General features: G+C 44.1%; 1 protein-coding gene across 7 annotated transcripts in view; it reads left to right on the top strand.

The window, feature by feature from the left end:
- Window positions 1-567: 567 nt before the first annotated feature.
- Window positions 568-19924, top strand: part of LOC132394501 (CD48 antigen-like) — a 52802-nt gene continuing 33445 nt past the window's right edge. Inside the window, exons 1-6 of one of the 7 annotated variants that reach the window (XM_059970744.1) lie at window positions 656-674; window positions 1503-1571; window positions 2894-3061; window positions 4329-7267; window positions 9510-9809; window positions 17441-17707. In XM_059970744.1, the coding sequence (XP_059826727.1) occupies window positions 7207-7267; window positions 9510-9809; window positions 17441-17707 (628 nt within the window). In that variant the 5' untranslated portion in view covers window positions 656-674; window positions 1503-1571; window positions 2894-3061; window positions 4329-7206. Of the gene's footprint in view, window positions 675-826; window positions 1128-1321; window positions 1572-2893; window positions 3062-3081; window positions 7268-9509; window positions 9810-17440; window positions 17708-19924 lie in introns of those variants that run through there. The other 6 variants (XM_059970747.1, XM_059970745.1, XM_059970741.1 and 3 more) reach the window with 6 other exon arrangements.

Below are 19924 nucleotides of genomic sequence, written 5' to 3'. Positions count from 1 at the left end.
AGTCCCATCAGTCTATTCCACCCAACACCATTTTCTGCCTAATGTGAATTTCCTTCAGTTCCTCCGTTACCCGAGGTCCTCTGGCCACTATTACACCTGGGAGATTGTCTTTGTCTTCCCTAGTGAAGACAGATCCTATGTACCTGCTCAATTCGTCTGCCATTTCATTGTTCCCCATAATAAATTCAACAGTTTCTGCCTTCAAGGGTCCAACTTTGATCTTAACTAATTTTTTCCTCTTCACATACCGAAAGAAGCTTTTACTATCTTCCTTTACATTCTTGGCTAGCTTACGTTCGTACCTCATCTTTTCTCCCCGTATTGCCTTTTTAGTAATCTTCTGTTGCTCTTTAAAAGTTTCCCAATCCTCTGGCTTTCCGCTTATCTTTGCAATGTTATACTTCTCTTTTATTTTTATACTGTCCTTGACTTCCCTTGTCAGACACGGTCGCTCCCTACTCCCTTTAGAATCTTTCTTCCTCTTTTTAATGTAATGTTTGAAACAACTGAGTAGCTCTATCCCAGCAAGCCCACAATGTTCTACAGTAAAGGGTTAATCAGAGGACACGGGATGATAACACTGTACTTCCCTATTCCTGGGTTGGCTTTCGCATTTTCCCTTCGGTGATGATCTTCGTAATCTTCTTTCTGCTGCTTCGTCGATACGATTTCAGGTTAAAATTGATTCTATTAATTCCTTTCCACTTATACTAGCATTATCCTGGGTCCGTGAGCTGTTTAACCCGGAAATAAGTGACAGTGTAAAACACTCGAAGTCGTTGGTGAATTGAAGCAGTCTTTCTTCATAGCGGGGATCGATTTACATCGCCCAGGGCACAACTCCATTGTAGATGAAATTTATCTTGGATCTTTCAGAGAAAAACTTGTACTGGAGCTTATACGTGATGGAATTGAAGTTTAATTTAGTTTGAATTGTTAACTTGTTTTCGAACTGAATGATTAGCGGCTGGCCGCTCCTTTCTTCCTCCTGATGGCCGTCGCAGACGAGGGGCTTATTTCCTGCCGCCCTGCTGGACAGTTAACCCGGGCGTTGCTCTGCCTGTCCAAACCCGACACCCTCAGGGTTTTACCGTCTGTCTGCGTTTTCCCTGGTGAAAGCAGCCGGTGTACGTTAATGATATAAGATCATTCAATTTGATAATAGATCGACGTTGAAGAGGAGAGAGATGTTTGGGAGGTTTAAGCCCAAACTTACTTTTGGAAACATAATTCTTCGTTTACGCAGTTTTAACAAAGGCGTTCGTAAACCTATACATTGCGCCACGGTAACCTAGCGGTTAGAGTGCCACTGTCAGAGCTCGGGGTGTGGTAGATAGATCGGTGTTCAATTCCAGCCCCGTCTCGTCCGGGTTCCCAACCTACGACGGACTCCTGGGCTAATGATAGTGGTTCATGTTGGAATGTTGGAAAATGTAAAAATGTTGGAAACTCCTGGGATTAGTACATTCCTCCTCTCGTCAAAGATCTTTGTAACTTTGCAGATGCTGAAAAGCAGTACACAGAAAATTCCGAGGAATTCAGCAGACCAGGCAGAATCTTTGGAAAAGAAGGTATAGGGTACTTGTCGGCCCTGCATTGTGGTCGGTTAGTAGGCTAATTGGTAATTTTAAATTGTCGTGGCATTGAACGGGGTGGGTTCCTGCCTGGCGCGGCCTTTTGCGTCGGATGGGCCTGTTCTGTGTTTTAGCGCTTAATTAATACATAAACAAATTTAACTCAGCTGCTTCACAGATTCTGTTGTCGGCCAAATTTGACCAGCTCCTTGTGTTTATGTGACAAACGAGAGAAAATCTGTAGATGCTGGAAATCCAAGCAACACACAAAAAATACAGACCTTTTGCCGAAGGGTCTCGGCCCATAATGTCGGCTGCACTCTTTTCAATTGGTACTCCAGGCGTGCTGAGATTCTCTAACCGATAGTGTGTATTCCCCGTGTTTCCACTCTCATTGTTTTGGAACAGATCTCGAGCTAACGTGCAGCAGACTATTCCCAAGATTTGCAGCCTGTTTCGCGTCCACTTTGCATTAGTTTCAGTTCAGATTAAATCTGGAACCAAAATGCCAACTGCCCATTTTCCTCCCCTGTGATTCATTTTCTTGCGGGTATTTACAGGATAGAAGATAGGCACTTGAAAAAATACATTGTGATTGATAACAAGATTTGCAAATAACGGCATTCGAAAGTGCTCAAGGTTTCCATTGGATCAATATCTGTATAACAGTGACAATTTTAAACTGAGCTTTCAACACATTTGGTGACAAGTTGGTTCATTGTCTGGAAATCTGATGACAGAGGATGAAACTGTTTTTAAAATGTTGAGTGTGGGTCTACAGGCACCTGTACTTCCTCCCTGATGGTAGCAATGAGAAGAGGGTATGTCACTGGTGAAGAGGGTATGTCACTGGTGAAGGAGGGTCTTTAATGAATGATGCACCCTTTTTGAGACAATGCCTTCTGTAGATAGAAAACGCTGCAGATGCTGTTACAAATCAACACGTACAAACTAAATCAGCACTGTGTCCTGACGAAGGGTCTCAGCCCAAAACGTTGACTGCTCCTTTCAAGGGATGCTGCCTAACCTTCTGAGTTCATCCAACTTGTTTGTATATGCCTTTTGTAGATGTTTTCAATGCTGGGGAGGCTAAAGCCCATGATGGAGCTGGCTGAGATTTTACAATCCTCCGAAGTGGCCCCTTCACACCAGATGGTGTGCACCCAATTAAAATGCTAACCAGGGTATTGTAACTCTGCTGTGACCAGCTCAGACCTAGGGAGGTTATGGTGAGTGAGTGGGACTTGAACTTGCAACCGGAGAAAAATCAAGATGTTATTCACTGAGTACAGCAGCTTATTTCCACATTTCTTTTTCAGAATGCAGAAGATGGATCTGAGCTGCTCTCCTGAACCACTGCAGTCTTTCTGGTGAACTCCCACAGAGCTGTTACTGAACGAATATTAAGTTCTATCTCCAGAAATGATGAAGGACCAACAACTATACTTCTAAGACCCAATGGTGTTGACTTGGAGGGCAACCTTCTGGTAATGATCTTTCATGTCTGAAGCCCCTGTTCCTTGTTATACAGTGATGCAGCATAGAAGCAGATCCCTCAGCTCACTGTGTCCTTGCTGGCCTACACTGATCCCATTTATCAGCATTTGGCCTGTGGCCATTTGTGTTTTGGTGACTCCATTGCTTGTCAAGGTTGTAAGGGTACTTGTATCCCGCACTTTCTCAGGCAGGGCATTCCAGATTGCAGCCATCTTCTCAGTGAAAACAAAATCTTCAGATTTCCTCAAAACCACTTGGTTCTCACCAAAAATCTATGATCTCTGGTCTCAGTCAACTCCTCTGGAGAAAAGCTTCCTACTGTGTTCCCTACCTATGGCTCGCCATAGGTCGGGTACATAGGAGGGAACACTCAGGATTGTTGCCGAGGAAACAACCTTGCAAAATGCTCAGGCCCCTCTCAGTCTTATCTACTCCAAAGAAAGCAGTTCAATCTATCCCGCTCCCTTCTTAACTGAAATGGTCCATCCTGGATCTTCCTGAACACCATCCTGGTGATTGTCTTTGGGACCTTCTCCAGTGGAATTGTATTCTTCCTACAGTGTGATGCCAGAACTGCACACAATATCCTAAAATTGGCCTGATAATGTTTGAAAAAGTTGTCCCAGGGATTCCCTGATAGTTGATATGATTGTCCAGAGATTGAATGGTGTGTTGGCCTTCATTAATTGGGGGATTGTGTCAAGAGCCATTCGGTAATGTTACAGCTCAGTAAAACCCTGGATATACCACAGTTGGAATGTTGTGTTTAATTCTGTCACTTCATTACAGGAAAGATGTGAAAGCTTTAGACAGGGTGCAGAGGGGATTTACCAGGATGTTTCCATGCATGTCTTACGAGGGTGTGTTGCGCAAGATAGGTCTTTTCTCTTTGGAACAAAGGAGGATGAGAGATGGCTTAGTAGAGATGTATAAGAGATACAGATAGAATTGATATGGGGGGCATAATTTTTAGTTGATTGGAGAAAGGTATAGGGGGATGTCAGAGTCATGTCAAAAATGAGGTGTAAGTTAGAGAGTGGTGGGTGATTGGAATGCCCTGGCACGCGTGGTGGTAGATCGAGATAGATTATGGGCATTTAATGATCTTAGATTCACACATGGATGATAAAAAATGGAGGTTCAGATTGATCTTAGAGAAAGTTAAGAGGTTGGAAGAATATTGTGGCCCATGTGCCCTGTACTATTCTCTAATGTTCTGTGTTTTATGTATTTCATAACTTTTTTTGTCCAATCTAGAAAGAAATTTGCAAGCTTCTTCTAAATTTCAGTGAGTACAATACTAGTTAACCTGTTAGCTACACACACAAAATGCTGGTGGATCGCAGCAGGCCAGGCAGCATCTATAAGGAGAAGCACTGTCAATATATGTTTGCTAAATACCTTCTCTTGGATTCCTGTGGTTGCCTGAATTGTCACACTCTCCTATTGAATCCCAAAGTACAAATAGTATTTTATTGGCGAGCTCTCTATAAGTTTATCAACAATACCATGTGCCTGTAATCTCTTGTAACACGCGCAAAATGCTGGTGGAACGCAGCAGGTCAGGCAGCATCTATAGGGAGAAGTACAGTCAACGTTTCTGGCTGAGACCCTTCATCAGGACTAACTGAAAGAAGAGATAGTAAGAGATTTGAAAGTGGGAGGGGGAGGGGTGGGGTTGATCTGATATGATAGGAGAAGACAGGAGGGGGATGGATGAAGGTAAGAGCTGGAAAGGTGAATGGCAAAAGGGATACACAGCTGGAGAATGGAGAGGATCATGGGATGGGAGGCCTATGGAGAAAGAAAGGGGGAGGGGAGCCCCAGAGGAAGATGGAGAGCAAGCAAGGAGTGATTGTGAGAGGGACAGAGAGAGAAAAGAGAAAAAAAAGGGGGAAATACATAAATAATTGAGGGATGGGGTAAGTAGGGGAGGAGGGCATTAACGGAAGTTAGATAAATCAATGTTCATGCCATCAGGTTGGAGGCTACCCAGACGGTATATAAGGTGTTGTTACTCCAACCTGAGTTGAGGACAGTAGAGGAGGCCATGGACTGACATACCAGAATGGAAATGGGATGTGAAATTGAAATGTGTGGCCACTGGGAGATCCTGCTTTCTCTGACGGACAGAGCGTAGGTGTTCAGCAAAATGGTCTCCCAGTCTGCGTTGGGTCTCACCAATGTATTAAAGGCTGCACTGGGAGCACCCAATGCAGTATAACATACCAGCTGACTCACAGGTGAAGTACTGCCTCACCTGGAAGAACTGTCTGGGGCCCTGAATGGTGGTAAGGGAGGAAATGTAAGGGCAGGTGTAGCACTTGTTCTGCTTGCAAGGATACATGCCAGGAGGGAGATCGGTGGGAAGAGATGGGGGGGGGGGGGCTACGAATGGACAAGGGAGTCACTTAGGGAGCGATCCCTGTGGAAAGCAGAAAGTGGGGGTAGGAACAATGTGCTTGGTGCTGGGATCCTGTTGGATGTGGGGAAGATACAGAGAATTATATGTTGGACCCAGTGGCTGGTGGAGTGGTAGGTGAGGACAAGGGGAACACTATCCGAAGTGGGGTGGCGGGAGGATGGGGTGAGAGCAGATGTGCGTGAAATGGGAGAGATGCTTTTGAGAGCATAGTTGATGGTGGAGGAAGGGAAGCCCCTTTCTTTAAAAAAGGAAGACATCTCCGTTGTCCTGGAATGAAAAGCCTCATCCTGCGAGCAGATGCGGTGGAGACAGAGGAATTGCGAGAAGAGGATGGCATCTTTGCAAGAGACGGTGGGAAGAGGAATAGTCCAGGTAGCTGTGAGAGTCTGTAGGCTTATAGTAGATATCAGTAGATAAGCCATCTCCAGAGGCAGAGACAGAAAGATCAAGAAATGAGAGGGAGGTGTTGGAAATGGACCTGGTAAATTTGAGGGCAGGGTGAAAGTTGGAGACAAAATTAATGAAGTCAATGAGCTCTGCATGCTTGCAGGAAGCAGCACCAATGCAGTTCGTTGGTGTAGCGAAGGAAAAGTGGGGGATGGATACCCGTATAGGCTTGGAACACGGACTGTTCCACAAAGCCAACAAAAGGACAGGCATAGCTGGGACCCATGCGGATGCCCATGGCTACACCTTTGGTTTGGAGGAAGTGGGAGGAGCCAAAGGAGAAATTATTAAGAGTAAGGACTAATTCTGCTAGACGAATGAGAGTGGTGGTAGTGGGGAACTGGTTAGATCTGGAATCCAAAAAGAAGCGGAGAGCTTTGAGACCTTCCTGGTGGGGGATGGAGGTATTTAGGGACTGGACATCCACGGTGAAAATAAGGCGGTGGGTGCAGGGAACTTAAAATGATTTTAAAAATTCAAAGCATCAGAAGTGTCACTAACAAAGGTGGGAAGGGATTAAACGAGGGGGGATGAAACAGTGTCGAGGTATTCAGAAAAGAGTTCAGTGGGGCAGGAGTAAGCTGAGACAATGGATCCACCTGGACAGGCAGGTTTGTGGATCTTGGGTAGGAGGCAGAAACGGGAAGTGCGGGGTGTGGGAACTATGAGGTTGGTGGCAGTGGATGGGAGATCCCCAGAGCTGATAAGGTTGGTGATGGTGTGGGAGACAATAGCCTGGAGCTCCTTGGTAGGGTCATGATTGAGGGGTAAATAAGAGGAGGTATCGGCGAGTTGTCACTGTGCCTCGGCCAGGTAGAGGTCAGTACGCCAGACTACAACAGCGACCCCCTTATCAGCGGGTTTTATAGTGAGGTCGGGATTGGTGCGGAGGGAGTGGAGAACGGAGCGTTTGGAAGGAGATGAGGTTGGACTAGCATTTTGTGTGTGTTGCTGGTATTTCCAGCATCTGCAGATTTCCTCGTGTTTGCGCTTGTAACCTCTTCTCTGTTTAGGAAGCAATGATGCTTTTTTAACTATTTCCTCTGCCTGCCCTTCCATTTGCAACTTGCATGTACAGTATACTCCCAGACCAGTTTTGGAATTGTGACCGCTAGCTTATTATTATATATTTTTGCCCTTTCAATTTCTTCTGCTCTCTCTACATGATGAACATCTCTCTGGCGTGGAATCTCGCTGCCTACCGCTACCCCTGCCCCCCTGTCCGTTACTGAATGAGTTTCCAGTGCCGGCTCCTCTGCACAGATGAAGACATTGAGCTGCTCTTTGTTCTGCCTCTGGCAGCTTCTCAGCCAGTGGTCTGCAGGTAAATCTATTCTCCAGTCTCTGCAGGCGGACGGTAACTGCAATCTGGCCCAAGAGCTGGTTCGGTGAGAAGAAAAGTGAAAGTACGTTGTTTGAAATGTAGTTATCTGTTGAAAGTATGACAACTTGTGTAAGTTTGAAAATTAATAACATGGAGGGCCATGAGGCAGGTGTGTGGGAGGGAGCACAGGCACAATGGGTCAAACAGCAATTTTTGCATGTCTCTAGCAAACTTTCTGAACTCTCAGTTCAGACGGTCTGTCAGTTCCACCTTCACCATCGGGAGCAGGTCTACACACTTACAACGTCAGGGCCCTAAGCAGCCACTGTGAATGAGACAGAGATGCATGTGCATGGCATTCAACCTTGTTATTTCATCCATAGCCCTGGATGAGGCCTCCTCTACATCAGTGAGACCAAGCACCGTCCAGGTGACCAGTTTGACGAGTATCTGCCCTGTGTCCAACATGAGCTCCCAGTTGGCAGCCATTTTAACTTCCCTCCCCATTCCAAGACTGACCAATCTCTGTTTGGCCACCTGCACAGCCAGGTGAGGGCAAACACAACTTAGATGTCCAGCACCTCACCCTCTGCCTGGGTAGTCTGGAACCCCATGGCATGACCACTGAATTCTCCAATTTCAGGTAAATTCCTCATCTGTCCATTTCTCTCCTCCTTGTCTACCAATTTTCTCTACAACAGCCCCCATGTCCCTCTCTCTTTCCCCTCCTCCACCATTCTATCTGCCCTTTACCTGCACACTCCTCACCCCACTGTTCCTATCTGCCCACCAGCCCCTCCCTTAGTTGTCCCATGCTTCAGTCAGATCTCATCATCTACAGTGTCCAACAATCAGCTCCCAGCCTCTGTTACACTCTTGCCTCCACCCCTGGATCTACCGATCACTTGCCAGTTCTTCATCTGCCCCTTCCCTCCACCTCTTCTTACGGGCTCTCTTTGTTGCGTGCCCAGCTCCCTCCCACAGATATTGACAGAGCAGCTGAGTTGGAGGAACTCAGTTACTCCATTTATCCATTTATTTCACACACTCTTTACCTTGCCTCCCTCATCTGTTTAATGGTGGATTCCTGTTGAATATCTAACAACAAATCAATTTTGCATTTTCTGGTAGTGCCTGATGTTTTTCAGAGGTAATGTTAATTAATCTGAGTCCATATTGACCGGTAAAAGAGAAGGTTCATTTGAAGACACTCAACCAGATGGAAGTGAAGCTCTCCACTTATGTGGTGTCTCTCTCTTTTGTTGACGACAGAAGATGTTACCATGGTTCTGTGTTATAAACTGGACTATTGTCTCCAAGGACTGTGGACTTTTTCAGGCTTGCTTTATTTTTTTTGTGCTTCACATCCATTGCTGTCCGTACGAGGAAACGGGTTTGGGGGGTGGGGAATGACAAGCCAGTTGTGTTCTGTTATTTTTTTGTGTAGGGAGAGGGGGGATTGGGGTTTATCCAATTTCCCTCGGGATCAATAAAGTATGTCTGTTTGTCTGTTTGATGTACATTTCCTACTTTTTGTAGGGAGAGTGGGGATTGGGGTTTGATGTACATTTTTTGCTTTGTGTAGGGAGAGGGGGGATTGGGGTTTGATGTACATTTTTTGCTTTGTGTAGGGAGAGGGGGGATTGGGGTTTGATGTACATTTTTTGCTTTGTGTAGGGAGAGGGGGGATTGGGGATTGATGTACATTTCCTACTTTGTGTAGGGAGAGGGGGGATTGGGGATTGATGTACATTTCCTACTTTGTGTAGGGAGAGGGGGGAGAGGGGGGATTGGGGTTTGATGTACATTTTTTGCTTTGTGTAGGGAGAGGGGGGATTGGGGTTTGATGTACATTTTTTGCTTTGTGTAGGGAGAGGGGGGATTGGGGATTGATGTACATTTCCTACTTTGTGTAGGGAGAGGGGGGATTGGGGTTTGATGTACATTTCCTACTTTGTGTAGGGAGAGGGGTTTTGGGGGCTGATGATCAGGATGCCATTCGTTTTGTGTTGGGTGGGGGGTGTTTGTTGTTTTTTTTCTCAGAACGACTTTCATATTCTTTCTTGGTTCCGAGGCTATATGGAGAAGACAAATCTCAGTCATATTTGGATTCATTCTTTGATAATAAATGAACCCTTTGAGCATTTTTTTTGTCGCCAATCTGAAGGGTAGACACTGTACATCTGCTTGTGTTTGTCAGTGAGTGTATCTGAGCCGTGACTCTGAGTGTCTTGCTTTTTAGCTCAGGCAGTGAGTCACAGCATGGTGGCTGCTACAGGTTCTTCAGTTCAATTCCCTGGAACCGACAAGGAATTCGAGATCTTGAACTGGGCGTTTTCAAATCCTACCATAGCACTTCCCATCATAGAAGTTCGTAGAGGGCCCCCTATCATATTTGAGAAGTACAAGAATCGAATTAAAGTTAACACTTCGGATGGATCCCTTGTGTTGTACATTGTAAAGAAAGCAGACAGTGGCCAATACAAAATGACAGTGGATTTAGACCCCAAGAGGACCAGGATTCTAACTCTTCAAGTCTTCGGTAAGTCTCCAGACGATCTGTAATCACTGAAGTAAAACAATTTCATGGTGACAGGATGCTGAGGCAACATTTTGTTCTGTATCTGTTGTTTTGCAAGTGCAAGTGATTCAAGTTCAGGGTCAAGTTTATTGTCATGGCCATATATGCCCAGAGTATAAACGCCATGAAAATCAGCATCGTGCAGCAGCAGCAGAAACAAGAAGAACATAAATTATATGTAATTTACACGTCATTATGGTTTCTTTATTTTTGTCATGTCCAGAGAATAAAGGAAGTGTAGCCCGAATTTCTGTTTCTCAGAGGTGTTCAAGAATCTGGTGACAGTGGGAAGAAGCTGTTATAGAACTGGGCTCCTGTACCTCTGCCTGATGGGAGAATTGAAAGAGGGTGTGGCCCGAATGCTGAAAGTCCCTAAAGATGCACCAATGACACTGTATTGCAAATGATGGGAAAATCACACCTGTGTGTGTGTAAACAACACACACAAAATGCTGGTGGAACGCAGCAGGCCAGGCAGCATCTATAAGGAGAAGCACTGTCGATGTTTCGGTCTGAGACCTCGGCCCAAAATGTCGACAGTGCTTCTTCTTATAGATGCTGCCTGGCCTGCTGCGTTCCACCAGCATTTTGTGTGTGTTGTTTGAATTTCCAGCGTCTGCAGATTTCCTTGTGTCTGTGTGCGTAAGCCTTGCTCTCTCCCCACCATTTGCCTCTATTTGATCAGGACATCTGGCACCAGACTGTTTGAATTGTTTTTCCTGCTCTGCTTCTTTATAGGTAATGACAGCAAGTGTTTGTTTTGAGCAAACACTGCATCGCTCTTGTCTCGGGATCTTATCATACAATGTTGTCTCCATGGTCACTGTTTCATGGACTTCATTAGGCCAATAACAAATTCAAATGACTTTGCTATTTCATACCTCAGATGTGAACAGAATCACAAAGCGCTACAGCACAGAAACAGGTCCTTCAGCCCATCCAGTCCATGTCAAACGTCATTTTACCTAATACCATTGACCTCACTTGGAGTATAATACCTCCTACCCTCCCTGTCCAAGTACCGATCCAAGCTTCTCTTAAAGAATGCAGTCGAGTGCATAGCCGCTACTTCCACGGACAGCTCATTCCACACTTGCACCACCCTCTGAGTGAAGAAGATCCCCTCTGCTTACCCCTAAATATTTCACCTTTCACCATTAACCTGTGACTAATATTTCTGGTCTCACTCAACCTTAGTGAAAAAGCCTGCCTGCATTTACCCTCATTGTTGTATCTCCAGTGGAACAAAAAACATGTCCAGACTAGCAGACTCCAAGCAGTCAAATCACAGTCACTTCGTTGTAAAGCTGTCTGAAAATCTGAGGTTCCCAAGCTTTGTGGAAAAACCTACAAGCAGTGGCCTCTTTGTCAGCTACACCGTACATCTGCTTGTTAATGTAACTATCTAATCAGCTGATCTTGTGGCACTGTTTCAGTGTTTAAAACTGTGAAGACATGGTCGTAATCAACTGGCTGGAGCGTTCACTGAGATTTTCAATGTCTTGCATTGGCAGTGTGTGGTACCCACCTGCTTCAAACAGGCTTCAATTACAATGGTGACGGTGGTGACCTACCTCTATGACTATCACCCAGTACCACTTACATCTATAGTGATGGAAGTTTTGGAGAGGTTGGTGATGGAACATAATCAATTCCTGCCTGAAATGTGACTTGGATCTGCTCCAATTTGCCTACAGGAGCAACAGGTTCTCAGCAAATGCCATCTCATTGGCTCTTCACTCAACCCTGGACAGCAACAATGGATAGATCAGGATTGTCTTTATCAACTACTGCTCAGCATTCAGTACCACCATCCCTCAAAACTAATCAATAAACTCCAAGACCTTGGCCTTAATAGCTCCTTGTGCTATTGGGTCCTAGATCAGACCCCAGTCAGTTCGTGTTGGCAACAGCATTTCCTCCATGATTCTCATCAGCACAGGTGCATCACAAGGCTGTGAGCACAGCCCATGGCTCTACTCACTTTACACCGATGACCGTGCTGCTAAGCACAGCTCCAATGCCATATTCAAGTTTGCTGAATACACCATTGTCATAGGCCAAATCAAAGGTGGTGATGAATCAAAATATAGGAGGAAGATTGAAAACCTGGCTGAGTGGTGTCATAACAACAACCTCTTACTTAATGTCAGCAAAGCCAGGGAGCTGATTATTGTCTTCAGGAGAAGGAAACCAAAGGAACATGTCGGAGGATAAGATGTGGAGAAGGTTACCAACTTTGAATTCCTCAGTGTTATTATTTTGGAGGACCCAAGCTGGACCCAGAACAAGTGCATTTATGACAAAAGCATGACAGCACACCTATTTCCTCAGGATTTTGTGGAGATTTGGCATGGGATCTAATAAATCTGATTCTGACTGAAAACTTTTAACTTTGACAAACCTCTATAGATGTGTACCGGAGTGTATATTGACTGGCTGCAGCACAGTTTGGTGTGGAAACAACAATACCCTTGAACAGAAAATCCTACAAAAGTCGTGGATTCGGCCCAGTCCATCACAGGTAAAGCCCTCCCAATCATTGAGTACATCTGCATGAAATGTTATTGCAGGAAAGCAGCATTCCTCATCAGCAACTCCCACCACCCACAACATGCTCTCTTCTCACTGCTGCCATCAAAAAGAAGAATCTAGATATCGGGCTCAGAACTGTTCACAATTCTCCAAATGTTGTCTGAACAATGCCCAGTAAAGCCACAGCATTATATCATTGTTTTTATCAGGCAGATCACAAAGGTTTTCTTCCACATCACATGATTTATCCCAGGAATGGGTGTGTGGGGGAGAAATGTCTATGAGTATTATTACCTTGTTCACAGGTCACTATGCCTCTAAGATTGGTTATTGGCATAATTGGGAATTAAATTGTCCCAATCATTGAAACTTTTTAAGGAAATGTTTGATCTTAGTGCCGACTTGGATCCATCACCATGCACTTCTCTTGTGTTCAGTGATCAATCTTCCTTATTTCTCTGCTTGTGTTAATCATTCAGATTTATTCTTCTGCTGACATTGCTCTTGTGTTTCTATGTTTCATTTCGTTCTGTGTGCATTGTTTGCAGGTGTATTATGTGGCACATTTCTATTTAAAAATCCATTTAAACCTCAACTACCTTACCATCATCACCTTTTAGAGTAGAACAGTGGTGCAGCAACAAGTACTCCAGTCCTGATGGAAATAGAACATAGACAAGGGAAATAGAACATAGAACAAAGCTGTGCCGAACATGCCCTTACCTTAAAAATTACCTAAGATCCATGTACCTATCTGAGAGACTCTTAAAAGACTGTATTGTATCCGCCTCCACCACTGTCGCCGGCAGCCCATTCCACGCAATCACCACGTTTTAAAATAAATTACCCTAGACATCTCCTTTGTACCTACTTCCAAGCACCACAAAACTGTGTCCTCTCATGTTAGCCATTTCAGCCCTGGGAAAAAGCTTCTGACTATCCACACTATGAATGCCTCTCATCATCTTATACACCTCTATCAGGTCACCTCTCATCCTCCGTCGCTCTAAGGAGAAAAGGCCGTGCTCACTCAACCTAGTCTCATAAGGCATGCTCCCCAATCCAGGCAACATCCTTGTAAATCTCCTCTAAGCCCTTTCTATAGTTTCTATATTTCCTGTTGTGAGGTGAGAACCAGTCTGACCAGTGTCCTATGTAGCTGCAACATTACCTCTCAGCTCTGAAACTCAATCCCACAATTGATGAAGGCCAATGCACCATATGCCGCCTTAACCAGAGAGTCAAACTGCACAGCAGCTTTGAGTGTCCTATGGACTCGGACCCCAAGATACTTCGGATTCTCCACACGCCAAGAGTCTTACCATTAATACTACATTCTGCTATCATATTTGACCTACCAAAATGAAGCACCTCACAATTATCTGGGTTGAACTCCATCTGCCACTTCTCAGCCCAGTTTTTCATTGTATCGATATCTCACTGTAACTTCTCACAACCCTCCACGCTATCCACAACACCCCCAGCCTTTGTGTCATCAGCAAATTTACAAACCTATCCCTCCACTTCCTCATCCAGGTCAGTTATAAAAATCACGAAGAGAAGGGGTCCTAGAACAGAACCCTCAGGCACAACACTGGTGACCAATCTCCAGGCAGAATATGACCTGTCTACAACTACTCTTTGCCATATGTGGACAAGCCAATTCTGGATCTACAGACAGACAGACAGACATACTTTATTGATCCCGAGGAAAATTGAGTTTTGTTACAGTCGCACAAACCAAGACTAGTGTAGAAATATATCAATATAAAACCATAAATAATTTAATAATAACAAGTTAATTATGCCAAGTGGAAATAAGTCCACGACCAGCCTATTGGTTCAGGGTTTCTGAGACTCTGAGGGAGGAGTTGTAGAGTTTGATGGCCACAGGCAGGAATGACTTCCTATGACGCTCAGTGTTACATCTCGGTGGAATGAGTCTCTGGCTGAATGTAATCCTGTGCCTAACCAGCACATTATGGAGTGGATGGGAGACATTGTCCAAGATGACATGCAACTTGGACAGCATCCTCTTTTCAGACACCATCGTCAGAGAGTCCAGTTCCACACCCACAACATCACTGACCTTATGAATGAGTTTGTTGATTCTGTTGGTGTCTGCTAACCTCAGCCTGCTGCCCCAGCACACAACAGCAAACATGATAGCACTAGCCACCACAGACTTGTAGAACATCCTCAGCATCATCCAGCAGATGTTAAAGGACCTCAGTCTTCTCAGGAAATAGAGATGGCGCTGACCCTTCTTGTAGACAGCCTCAGTGTTCTTTGACCAGTCCAGTTTATTGCCAAGCAATGCCCCCTTGGATACCATGCCTCCATGCTTTCTCAATAAGCCTTGCATGGGGTAGCTTATCAAATACCTTGCTGAAATCCATATGCACTACATCTGCTGCTCTACCTTCATCAAGGTGTTCAGTCACATCCTAAAAAATTCAGTCAGGCTCGTAAGGCATGGCCTACCTTTGACAAAGCCATGCTGACTATTCCTGATCATATTAAGCCTCTCCAAATATTCATAAATTCTGCCATAATTTCCTGAGCTATCTCTACTCCCTTTCTTGAGTAAGGAAACAACATCCACAACCCTCCAATCTTCTGGAGCCTCTCCCATCACCATTGATGATGCAAAGATCATAGCCTGAGGCTCAGCAATCTCTTCCTCCCACAGTAGCCTGTGGTGCATCTTGTCTGGTCCCTGTGACTTATCCAACTTGCTTCTTTCCAAAAGCTCCAGCACATCCTCTTTCTTAATGTCTATATGCTCAAGCTTTTCAGTCCACTGTAAGTCATCCCTACAGTCGCCAAGATCCTTTTCTGTAGTGAACACTGAAGCAAAGTATTCATTAAGTACCATTTTCCACTGTCACACTTGATTGGTCTTATTCACTCATGTCTTATCCTCTTGCTCTTCACATACTTGTAGAATTCCTTAATCCTGCCCACCAAGGCCTTCTCCTGCCTCCTTCTGGCTCTCCTAATTTCATTCTTAAGCACCTTCCTGCTAGCCTTATAATCTTCTAGATCTCTATCATTACCTAATATTTGGAACCTTTTATAATCTTTTCTTTCCTTTTTGGTTCAATTTTCAACAACCTTTGTACATCACGTTTCCTGTACCCTACCATCCTTTCCCTTTCTCATAGGAACCTACCTATGCAAAATGCCACACAAATATCGCCTGAACATTTGCCACATTTCTGCTTTTCATTTCCCTGAGAACATCTGCTCCCAATTTATACTTCCAAGTTCCTGCTTAATAGCTTCATATTTCCCCTTACTCCAATTAAACATTATCTCCAAAATGCTCTCCCACTGAGAGACCTGACACCTGACCAGGTTCATTTCCCAATACCAGATCAAGTGCAACCTCTCCTCTTTTAGCTTTATCTACATATTGTGTCAGGAAACCTTACTGAACACACCTAACAAACTCCCCCAACCCCTTCTAAACACCTTGCTCTTGGGAGATGCCAATCTAATTAAAATCTCCCATGATGACCATCCTCTTTTGATTGCACCACAACCCTGTTATTATTTCCCTGATGAAGGATCTTGGCCCCAAACCTCAACTGTTTACTGTTTTCCATGGATGCTGCCTGGCCTGCTGAGTTCCCCCAGTATTTTGAGTGTGTTGCTTTGAATTTCCAGCTTCTGTTGATTTTTTTTCTTGTTTGTAATACTGAAGCCTCTCAGCTCCACGCTTTTCCCTGGGTAGTCTGGCTTCCCGTCATATCCCCAAGGGATGCAGCTCATTTAATCGGCTGTAGCAAATTACCTCCTGCGCTGGTAAAAAAAGAGGAAGACAGGAATGGAGTTAATGTACATGCACCTTCTTGCTGCTGAAGACAGTGAGAAGTGAGAAGACAGCAAGAGCCATGGGTGCCAGACCACCCGGCTCAGGAACAGTTATACATCAGGCTATTGAACCAGCATTGACATTTTCACTCTCCACAACACTGAACTGATCATTGAATATAACACATGGACTTACTTTCAAGGACTCGACAATTCATGTTCTCACGATTATTTATTTACTTATTTATAATTTATTGGGTTTTTTTTGTATTTGCACATCTTTCATTTGCACTTTGATTGTCAGACTGTGTTTGTGTGCAGTTTGTCGCTGATTCTATTGCACTTTTGATCTACTGTGAATGCCTGCAAGAAAATGAATCTCAAGGTGATGTATGGTGACATATACGGTGCATACTTTGATAATAAATTTGCTTTGAATCAATAGAATCCTGGGAAATGAGGAAGGAGTGGGAAAGGAAGGATTGTTGCGCTGGGAGCCAGCAGGGGTTTGATGGGATGAATAGCTTAACAAATAATAAGTCTCTCAGTTACTTTTTCAAGGGTGGCATGGTAGTATAGAGATGACCATAACACTATAAAGTACCAGTGACCTGTCAGTGTACCTCAATTGTTGGAAAGGTCTGGATAAAAAATAAGCAGCTGCAAAATTAGCACTGACTTGGAGAAGTGTGATGAGTTAGTACAAGCTGTTAAATACAAAGAGCACATGACTAAAAAGATAAGCTTTATTTGTTAAATGTACATAGAAACATTGAAACATAGAGTGAAGTGTATGGGCTGCATCGACGACCAATAAGGTCTGAGGATGTGTGCGGGCAGCCGCAAGTGTTGGCATACTTTTTCCTAGGGAACAGATGGTGATATCCAGGGGCATCATTCTGAGATGATTGAAGGAAAATATAGGGAGGTTGTCAGGAGTACTTTTTTTTTAATGAGGGGTGGTGGTAGAAGTCAGATACATTAGGGGCATTCAAGAAACTCTTAGATAGGCACATGGATGATAGAGAAATGGAGGGCTATGGATCAGGGAAAGGTTAGATTGATCTTAGAGTGGGTTAAAAAGTTGGCACTGCTTTGTGGCCTGTCGGGCCTATACTGTTCTATGTTTTAACTTATTTACTCTGAATGTTGAACCAAGTTTCCATTTGCTCCTGGGTTGTTGCAATAAATCCTGATTTATTGATTCATTACCTGAAAATTGCTCTGTCTTTCTTCAGATCCTCTCTCCACACCATCCATCTCCAGCAACTTCTCTGAGAATGGCACAGCTGTGCTGAGCTGCACAGTGCAGAGAGGGGTGGCCACTTCCATTCGATGGACCAGAGGTGGTGTTGTACTCCCGGTAGACCAACGGCAGTCCCTGTCTGATGAGAATGTAACACTCACCATTTGGAAAACTCAGGAATCGGACTCCGGATATTACACCTGCACTATGGAAAATCAAGTCAGTTGCACTAATAGTACCTACCAGCTGATCATCAAGGGTAAGTATGTCAAGGATGCATGAAGTTGCATAGCATCCATTGCACAGATCTTGGCGTCTGCATTGGCATTAATCCTTCATTAGGGCCTGGTTGATTAAAGGCACAATGATAAAAATAAAGATAAGCTTATTTTGAACATTGAACATTGTTACAAAGTTCGACTCCTTAGTAATAATAATCTGAGAGGCACAGAGAAAATTTATGTTTACCAACAAGTAACCTTTTTTGTCAGAACTAAAATGCATGTGGCTTTGCAAACTAACTACCTGTATGCACACCCACGAGGATTCACTGACCCTTCATGAACAATCAATGAAGAGTAAAGGTATTACCGGGAAAGGAGTCTATGATGCCTAAGCATTCCTCATGGTCTGAATCTCCACATGCCCGTGGGGTCCTCATTGCAATGGTTGGTCTCTGCAGGCTGGAGATTTATTGCTCCCTCGTATTTGAAGCTCCTGATACTTACAGTGTTCTTCATCAATTCAAATGATGCATCGCCATTCTGTTGGCTCAAGGTCACCTTCTTATTGGCTTCCGTCCAGGGCTAAAACCAGTATTGTTCTTTTGTTTTTGCCTGCAGCCTTGGGCCTTTGTTTTTTTCAACTCTGGCTGGATCAATACTAGTCAAACCAAGTGACCCGCACTGAGTGTAATGAGAAATCAAATTGCTTCACTGGCAAGCCTGCTACTTTTATGTAATAAATAGCCATTCATCTGAGAATGGTCTCAGTTTTAGCAGGTCATTAGCTGAAATTCCTTGTGTCTACATTCAATTATCCCAGAGCAGATTATCCCAGAGCAGGAATCAGTTCAGAGTTCACAAGGGGGGGGGGGAGGGCTGCAAGGACAATCCCACAAAACAGCTACCTCCATCTCCTTCAAGCGCATAGCAAGAACAAAGACAATTTTTTGTCTACTTCCACTGTTCCTGATTTTTCTGAATTCAGTGATTTGTAATCTTTGGTTCTATCTGGCCAATATCTCCCTCCTTGATCCAAAAATATTTATCTTAAGATCATTATCCTCTTCTCCTTCTGTTGACTGCCATGGAACACCAGTAGGTGTGCAGAACTTAAATTACAGGTTTCCCCCACTATTCGCAGGTGGAGCATTCCTATGAAAAGCTGCAATGTCGGAAAGTGAAGAATTAAGTATATGGGATAAATTTGTGAGCATTCGCAGACCCAAAAAAATAACCTACCAAATCATGCCAAATAACACATAAAACCTAAAATAACAGTAACGTATAGTAAAAGCAGGAATGATCTGATAAATACACAGCCTATATAATGTAGGAATACTTTTCTGCAATTGTTGCAGCCTATATAAAGTAGAAATGATGTATGTACAGTGTAGTTTCACTTATTGCAATCGGGAAGACAGTGAGGACGCTGAGGATGGTGCGTTAGACTGAGTCATTGGAGGTTGAGGTTTTGGGAGACTGGGGAGTCATCTCATCGTCTTCTGTATCCATCAGGGCAGGCAGGTCACCTTCTTTATGTCTGCCTGCCTGCCTCGATGTTGAAGGTTGAGTTTTGTCGTCTGCTGTGGCTGACGTGGAAGGCTTGAAAAACGACAGTAGGATTGACTGCTTAGCCTCGTGCATTTTCCAATCATAAAGTTCTTTGTAAGTACTCAAACCATCCTGCAAATAAGCCCTGAACCTACGTACCCTTTCAAAATTAAAGTCATACTTTTCTGTAATCATTGCAGCGTTGTCAATCCCAGAGAAAATCTCATGCAATTGCTTCACATTCAGTTCTTGGATGACTTCACTACTGCATTCGGCTTCAATTGTTATCCTTTCCTCTCTCTTCATCAGCTCTTCATCTCTCAGTTCTTGGTCACAGGATGCCGAAACCTCTTCAACATCATCTTTGTCAATTTCCACAAACCTTTAGCCAAACTCACTATATCCTTACTTTGTTCACCACGATCGAATCACTTAATTACGTCTAGTTTTATGCTAAGTGTAACACAATTACGAGCTCTTTTAAGCTTTTCCGATACCTTAGAACTCATCTTGCTAATGAATGCACAAAATAAATGGACATAAAGCACAGATGCTCACAGGTACATGTTTAAGCAATGCCGGCTATAATGGAATTCCGGGGGAGGAGCTTGGCTGCTCGGGGTACACTGCCTTTTTTTGTAACAGTGAAAACATCTTCTGTTAGCGAAAACAGGTAACTAATATAGATCTTTTGTAACAGT

Source organism: Hypanus sabinus, chromosome 5, assembly GCF_030144855.1.
Source record: "Hypanus sabinus isolate sHypSab1 chromosome 5, sHypSab1.hap1, whole genome shotgun sequence".
NCBI classification, from domain to species: domain Eukaryota; kingdom Metazoa; phylum Chordata; class Chondrichthyes; order Myliobatiformes; family Dasyatidae; genus Hypanus; species Hypanus sabinus.
This window is presented reverse-complemented; position numbering and strand designations above follow the sequence as displayed.